Genomic DNA, 8353 nt, shown 5'->3' on the forward strand with positions numbered 1-8353 from the left:
GTTGTATGGGTTAATTTTAGTACAAACCATTTGAATAATAAAACCTAAATATTTGCTGAAACTGACCTCTTGTCCCAGTTATTCTGGACTCGTTCCTGCATAACTGCAGTTAAGGGTTGAACCAGTAGAGTCAAGGCTTTAGTAGCCACAGCGCCGCTGTGTTTGACCACTACATATGAACTGGAAACTCCCAGTTCCCTACCACAGTCCTTGCAGTTGACAAACTGCCATGTTTTGACAGCGATTTTGAAATCTACATTTGACAGGGTTTAATAGACTGTGGATAAAGGTTGTCTGTGTAATGGGAGCAATTTGGTACAGCATGCATCCAGAGACAGCGTAATTTGGCTGGCTGCGACAGAATTGCTATTTTTCAATGTAAAGGTCAAAGGTCAATCAAAAATTTTCAAAAAAAAAAAATCCATCCTTCTCATCATTGGTGAAACTTTAAAAATTATACCTCAGTGAATTTTTCATCCATGTGATGAAGTTTGGTTCTCAGCTGTAAACAATTAGTGTTGAGGATTCGTTGTCTTTTTCTATTTTAAATTAAAAGACTCACAATAATGCAACAAACCCTACACAAAAATCACACTCATAGTTTTTCTTTTTTTTGAGGATGCTATTAGAGTACATAAATATATCCAGACTATATATGCCATTATCTGTTCACGTGGATCTAATTTTTTAAATAAAAATATAAAATTAGATTTTACATTTTTTTAAAGCCAATAAAATCAAATTCTAGTCTTTGTGATCTTGTAATTTATGATGGAGTTTGACAGCAGTGGGTGTTATCTATCGCAGCTATCTGTTGTGGGTGAGGTGTGCGCTCTACAGCGTAACCAGTCAAAGTCCTTTGGCCAGACGTAAACCCAGTTAAATGGCTGGGCTGGTTTGGTTCCCATATGTACAAGTTCCCATCATTCTCTGAAGGGTTATTATCTAATAAAAACTTTAGTGACTTAAGTAAGAATAAGAGGGAAATTACTGTTTAATTCCTCTTTAGTGTTGCCACATAACAGGAAAGACCCTGACTGATCAGTTCAAGGGTTACTCCAGTTTATGGGAATAACAAACAGACGAATGTTCAGTTTGATTGACAAGTTAAAAAATCGTGAAAACACAACAGATAATAGCAGGATGTAAAAAGCAAGCTGGAACTGCTGAGATGAGCTCGTGTTTTAGGTTTGGGCTCATTTTTAGAAATAAGAGGATTTTACTTGTCAGAAGTGCTCTTTCGAACTTTTTTCATGTTTCATTTAAACACTTTGAACAGTTCTGGTTGAAATTAAGTTACTGCACTATTATGCTCACAGATGTCACTGAAGCCGGTTCATCAGCTCTACACTCTTAAATGATATCCACTGCATGCTGAAGACATGATGAATATCTTAGTAAACCTTATCACATTTTTTGAGATGTTTTTTTGTTTTCTGTTTCTGTTTTCAGGTAGCTGATGCAGGACAGTTCGAGTCCTTTGGCCTGATTAAACCTCATTGAATGGTTGAGCTGGTTCAGCCCCCATATGTACAAGTTCCCATCATTCTCTGAAGGGCTGATATCCAATAAAAAAATGACTTAAGTCTCTCATGACATTTTATTTACAGAATAACATGAAGAGGACAGTTACTGTTCCTCTTAAATGTTGCCACACAACAGGAAAGACCCTGACTGATCAGTTCAAGGGTTATTGCAGTTTATGTGACTAACAGACCTGCTTAAGAGGTTCAACAGATGAATGTGCAATTGACTGACAAATAAAAAAAAAATAATATTGTAGATTGAGCCTAATTATCAGTTTCATTTTAAACATCACGGACGCATACGCTCCACCCAAAGTATGAATCATTAAGATAACACAGATGACACACACGCACCATATTAACAAAAATATTATTATTATAGCCACAGGTCGATAAGCTCGAGCACCTAGCCGTGCAGTCTGCCTTTGCAAATATTTGTGAAAGAAACAGGTTCAAAGGACTCGTGTTTGATTTGAGTAACAGGACGTCACTGATGCAATGAGTCAGTTTGTAAAATTTATTTCCTCCTAGATATTTTAATCAAGTATTAAAGGTATTATTGGAAAGTGGAAGAGTTCAGGAACCACAGCAACTCGGCCACAAAGTGGCAGATCGCAGTTACAGAGCGATTGTGTAATTTTAAAATTACGCAATCGTTAAGTCATTTATAATAAATGCAGCGTTTGTCATGTTCAGTAAGATCCTGAGTTTGCTCCTCTAATCAGGAGAGCTGACACGTTTCCCTCAAATGTGCTGAGAGAATCACTTTTAGTGCTCGTTAATATCTCTTGCTCATGTTGTGCTCACCAGAGAGGATGGGATGTCAGATTCCCTGACCTCAGGCTTCCTCTATAGATAAAAAGGAATGTCAAAGCTAGCAGGGGAAAGCCAGACAAGGGGAAAAAACAAAGGATTTAACACATCCATCTCACTTCAGGTGTAAAAAAAATTAATTTACTCCATTTTTAAGTAAGTCTATGCAGAGTTTAAACCCCTCTGAATCCAGTAGGCCTCTAAACCATTACTAAACTCATGAACTCTTGCCTCACAGTCAAAGAGGGTTTTTCTGTCAGATGATTCTGCAGCCAGTTTGTTGGGCCAACACTCTTAACTGAATGCACGCTGAAGACATAAAGGATGGCTCCATATTACCACAGTCTTTACTGACTGCTTTCTGTTTTGAAATGACTCAAAAACCCACTGATGACCCTTTCTCTTTAAATGATCCAACTCCCTTTATTTCTTATCTGCATCTGTCACGGCCCTGTCAGACAATTGAATAAATATCCAGAGGGAGTAAAAGTACTTCCCGCTAGAGGAAAAACATCAGAACTGTGTCAAGACAAATATAATCAGTAAATGCGTTCATCTATTTTCTCTTTGCTGCAGAGTTGCAATAAATGTTCCTGCAACCACATCTGAGCCTCCTCAATGATTTACCTGAATGAGTGACAACCTGGTCTCATCATGATTTCCACAGCACGCTCTGCCTCTGCAGAGGACGGTGCAAAATCAGCACTTTAAATCAGTGAGGATCAGCACCTCCGTGAGTGCAAATACACAAGTCGAGTTCTCAGCTTGACTTGGATAGTTTCTGCTGTGAGCTGTGCTGGAAAAGAAAGTGAGACTCTTTCTGAGAGAAAACAGCTGACGCTGTTGAACTCTGTTTCTGTGATGCTTCCCTAAAGATGACTGAGCTGCATTTCTCTGTTTTTACTGGTACTTATAAGTGAAACATCGAAAAAATTACACGCCAGCGGTCACAGTGGATGAAGAAAGGGGAAGTGAAATTGTTGAATTATTGTTGAATATAAACAGTTTTCTCTTCTGTATTGGAAGAAGAAGGAAACCACAAAAACGGTGGATGAAAGTTTACTGCAGTTTGTGACAAAATATTTACATAAAAGAAAAATATTTAAAGGTGATAAAAACTGTTGTTTTTAACCATTTCAGCCGATTCATCGACAAAAGAATGAAAATCATTTTTCCATTCAGCTGGTTCTGATCAGTGTCACATCTGTCTCACTTTGTTCTTGCTGAGTCCTTCATAATGTACAGAAGAATAAAGTACATGCAGTGAATTAAAGGCAAATAATGCCGCCTTGGGGGCAATAAGTCATGTTATACTTGGCATTTTTAGGCAAAAGAGGATCATGCTGTCAGACGGCACTTTGGTAGCTCGACACTCTTAAGTGATTTCCAGACATAAAGAATACCTTAGCAAATATTAATGCATTCATTACAGTTTGTTTTCTGTTTAGAAATGTCTCAGAAACCCAGTGATAGCTTTTTCTTTTTAAATGACTCAGTTACAGGGAGGCTAGTGACCTCAAAACTTGGCACTATTAAATTGGCTTTGTTGTTTGTGTGTTGCTGCCATGTTAATCAAAAAAATCTAAAAGGATGTCTGATTAAAAATGCTAGTTTTAAGGTTTGTAATGGATTAATTTCTTAGTTTCTTGCATCTCTTCCAGGCTGCACTGGCCTCCATCTAATTCTGACCCAGGAACTGCTAAAATCAGTCCAAGTGTTTAAGATCCCGGGAATGTGCCAAATGAAGAGGAGGATGTGCTGATTTATTTAGAGAGCAGGAACATTCTCAAATGTATGTACATTTTTTATTTTCCCACTGTTTCCACTGTCTTTTGAATCATAGATTGAGCATTGCTAAGTTAATTTATTACTGATTGGCATTTAATTGTTATTTCCTGGAGTGGGAGGAGCTGCTGACTCTATAGGCAGGAGTTGCGGCTCCTCTTGAAGCACTGTGTGTCGGGTCGTGGTGGTGAGCAGATCACCATCTTTAATTTAGACATGAGTAGTTATTTTTCTTTGGTTCTGTAGTAAAACTCTTTTCCTCAGTTTCATTATTCTCAGTTTGGCCAAATAATCTGGACTGTAAATATGACACATTAATCCACTGCTGTAAAGGACAGAGGAATAAAAAGAGAACAGACTGTTGACTTGTTTAAAAGCCTGTTATTTCTGCTCTCACAGACCCACATCTGCAGCATGTGCAGGGGGCCAAAGTCGTGACTTTGGGTCACGTGTCGGGTCTTCATTCAATCTAGAGAGACAAACCACAGCCTGTCAGAGCTTTATCTGGACAGATAAACATCCTGGGGAAGTTATGGTCATCAGAGTGAGGCCATCAGGCTGAGTCATTCATTTTGTTTCTAGAAACAAGATGAATATGTATAATTCTTAAGATGTCTCACTAACTACACATGAAATCCATCACAGTGAATAAAGAAAAAGTGGATCTAAAATTATTTAATTATTTTTTACTGTACTTTACTCATATAAAAAGTCAGAATTTGATGGTTATTTCTTCTGTTTTGGGGGTGGAAAACACAACAAATGATGGATAAAATATTTACTGCAGTTTGTAACAAAATATTTACATAAAAGCTATAAAATGCTGTTTTTAATGTTTCCCTTGAAAACAGCATTTTGATCAGCTGTTTCTGTTCGTCTTGCTGTTGTTTACAGAAGAATGAGTTACGAATTGAAGGCAAATAATGCCACCTTGTGGTGAGTATGCCAAACTACACTTGCCGTGGTTTAATAACGTCATGTTTAATAACGTCATTATTCCAGTCCTACAAAGACTGGCTCAGTTGTGGGTCTTCTTCTGTTAACACGTTTGAATTGTTAGTATTCAGTTTGGAGTCGTGCACTTTGACAGTTGAATAAAGTCCACTTTCTCTCCGTATGAAGGTGCTGTACGGCTCAATGTCTTCTGGCCTCTGCAGAAGGATATTTATTAACAAATATTAAAGTTGAGTGAACAATAGAAATGCATAAAGATGTTACTTGTTCTGCTCAGTACCGTGTTTGGAGCACTGCTCAGTGGTTTTGGTTGTTTTCTGAAAGATAAACAGAAGCAAAGGGAGGCATTAATCATGAATATTGACCTTCAGTCGCTGCACTGCGTGCATTGTTTTTATGCGCTCAACAGGAAATGAAAACCACTGTGTTCCTTCAGAGCCTTGTATGAAACCCGAAGTGAAGAAAATGTCTATAACTGTGGTGCACTGCCAGTAATATCTTTTAAAAATAGGATAAAATGTCTGACAAAATATTTTCAATTTGCAAGTAACGATCTTTAAGTACTTTACTTAAAATAATAATCGCAGGCCAAGCTCTTACTGAAGGAGATGCTGCATGTAAGCGAAAATGTATTAACAGCAATGAATAGAGCCAAGAGAATCACATGTTTTAAGTCTAATAAATGATGACACATGTGAATCATGGACATGACGGCGGTCTCTCACCTGTGGCGTAGACGTCTGTAGATAAATCCAAGGAGAACTAATGTTACAATGATGAACACGGTGACACCAGTCAGTGCAAAATAAATTTCAATACTTGTTGAAGCGCTCCTTCCTGAATCTTTAATAAGATTAAAGCAGTTGTTAGTAAAATGGCAATGGTACGCACTCTGTTAGTGCACAGGGCGAATACTGTATGTGGTATATTGTGATAGAGTTCAAAGCTAACAAATCCTGAAGGTTAAGACGCAAACACATATTTTTTGACCTTAACTGTAGAGTGAACTTCTAAAAATTAAATGCAGGCTTTATTTTGCTAAATAATTTATGATGAAAAGAAAAAAGTGTGTTTACCTTCCACAGTGACATTAAGATGGAGAACATGTGTTCCTTCAAGATCTGTACACTGGCAGGTGTAGGTCCCACTGTCCTCTGATGTTAAATTGATCAGGTGGAGAAACACAGTCTGATTTTCTTTCATCAGAGTGAACCTGGACTCACATCCATGAACAAAGTCTTGTCCGTGTTGAAACAGCAGACGACACTCTCTTCCTCCACTTATCTGAGTTCTGATCGTACAAACTATCAGAGTGAGCGTCTCTGTTTCATTGCTGCATATCTGAGTGACATCTGGTTGCTTCCCAATTGTTTTCACAACAGTCTCTGCAATCATGAATCATAAATACTGTCTGATTTAAACCAGAGAGTGAATTATCTTTCAAAATACATCTTACATTATAAAATACTGTTTACATTACCTCCTCCTAAATCTTGAGAGCATGCAGTTAGTGGTAGAAGGAGAATAAAGCCCAGTTTCAATGCATCCATACTCGTCAAAGTGTCCAAGTGACAATGTAACTGCTGCTGACGGTGCAGAGGATGATGTAGTGAAGCGCGGAGGACAAACAGTGTGTTGCACTAACCTTAGCTCTCACATACGTACGTCTTGATGTGAACTCTTCTCTAAAGGAAGTGCACCTACAAGACTGCTTCTGCTTTCATATGAAGACACTAAAAGTAAAACACAGAGTGGTCTCATATCCAAAACAGAAAACACAATGATTGTCGTACCTCAGTCACTTTTTTATTTTTAGTCCAACTTAATATTTAATTAGATTTCCTGCATTTGTTTTTATGGTTAACTTGTTTAGAGTGAATCATAAAACTCAACCTGATCATACATGAGGATTCTTATTTTATGCACTTCACACAGTATGCACAGTACATGTGTGTGTACATATATATACATATCCATCTATTCATGTATCAGTCTATCCATCCATTTTCTCCTTTGTGTGCAGTTGAGGGTCACGGGGGGCTGGAGTCTATCCCAGAGGTCATAGAGTGGAGGTACCCATTCGCTATAGCAAAGCTAACACACAGACACAAACAGTCAAGCTCACATTCATACCTACAGTGAATTAAGAATTACTAATTAACCAAACCCCTCACACTATCTTTTTTGTTTGCTTGTTTGCTTGTTAAGCCACGTAACACTGACCCATGAATCTTAAAAGCATCAAAAAAGTGACCTAACTCATGGGATTGTTCCCATTTCTGAAGCTGAATCCATTAAAAATACCAAAGATAACACAGTTTGACAGGCATCAGATATCAGATAGTATTTTTGCACCAACAAGTCTGTGTTGAACAATGAAAGTAGTCACACCAAATATTGGCTTTCAAGCTTTTTAGAATTATACAAACTCTATTGTTCCCTTAGATGCTGTATTATGAATATGTGTTTGCACATTTCAATAAATTGCTTCAACAACTTATCATTTTGCCAGCAAAACAGAGAAATGAGGGGTGGCTCAAAGATTTTGCACAGTACTGGACACATGAAGATGATGAATAATTATTGATTCAAAGCTACACTTCGTTTAAATCAACACACCTTAATGGTGAATATTTCATATTTATGTTAATAGAATCAGTTTAAATGTTCTTCATAGATTAATGATCATGCTAGCTGCTGTTGGCTGTTCCCTCACTCACAGAGTCATCACAGCTGGTGGCTCCACTTTTGATTTGGCAGACTTTTTACAACAGGTTCCTGATGTGACCCCAAATGGATTTTATCTCATCCTGGGATCTAACCGAGGATCTTTCACTTGTTAGGTGAATGTGTAAACTACTACACTATTTAAAACCTGTATGCATTACATTCACAAGTAAAGCACACAAGCAGAGGGAGAAGTAGGACAAAGAGGCGTTTCTGTACAGTCATATCGGTCTGCAGGAAGACTCACACCGCTCAGTAACTCACACCCTGAGACTGCCTAAACCACAAACTCTCATTTTGTTTAAAAATGAAGTGTAAATATGTGGAAGTCTTTGCTTAGGAAAGTCTAAAACTAAAATAGTGAGTTAACACAGGAAAACAAGAGAGAAACAAACTATTTTATTTTATTTGATTAATTTATCATCAATATTGTACAAGTCATGACAGAAATAACAAGACTGATCTTTCTGGAAGGACGGCATATACCGGAGATGAGAAGAAAAAAGAAAAAGCTTGAAGTCTGGCAGTGACAATCAGGAATATACAGG

The 8353-nt window shown here is 37.6% G+C and overlaps 1 protein-coding gene across 1 annotated transcript; it reads right to left on the minus strand.

The window, feature by feature from the left end:
* Positions 1-4664: 4664 nt before the first annotated feature.
* On the minus strand, positions 4665-6671 carry LOC115799181 (uncharacterized). Its single transcript, XM_030756207.1, has 5 exons — positions 6559-6671; positions 6155-6463; positions 5804-5921; positions 5359-5395; positions 4665-5275 (listed from the first exon to the last, which is right to left on the minus strand). Exons 1-5 carry the CDS (start codon positions 6626-6628, stop codon positions 5129-5131), a joined length of 681 nt encoding a protein of 226 aa, XP_030612067.1. The 5' UTR covers positions 6629-6671; the 3' UTR covers positions 4665-5128.
* Positions 6672-8353: the final 1682 nt, after the last annotated feature.

Source organism: Archocentrus centrarchus, chromosome 2 (genome assembly GCF_007364275.1).
Source record: "Archocentrus centrarchus isolate MPI-CPG fArcCen1 chromosome 2, fArcCen1, whole genome shotgun sequence".
Classification (NCBI taxonomy): domain Eukaryota; kingdom Metazoa; phylum Chordata; class Actinopteri; order Cichliformes; family Cichlidae; genus Archocentrus; species Archocentrus centrarchus.

Coding starts and splice junctions, on each gene's coding strand:
- LOC115799181 (XM_030756207.1), bottom strand. CDS start 6,628: ATGGATGCATTGAAACTGGGCTTTATTCTCCTTCTACCACTAACTGCA. Junction 6,464..6,558: donor CTCTCAAGATTTAGGAGGAG/GTAATGTAAACA, acceptor TCATGATTGCAG/AGACTGTTGTGAAAACAATT. Junction 5,396..5,803: donor TACAGACGTCTACGCCACAG/GTGAGAGACCGC, acceptor TTTATCTTTCAG/AAAACAACCAAAACCACTGA.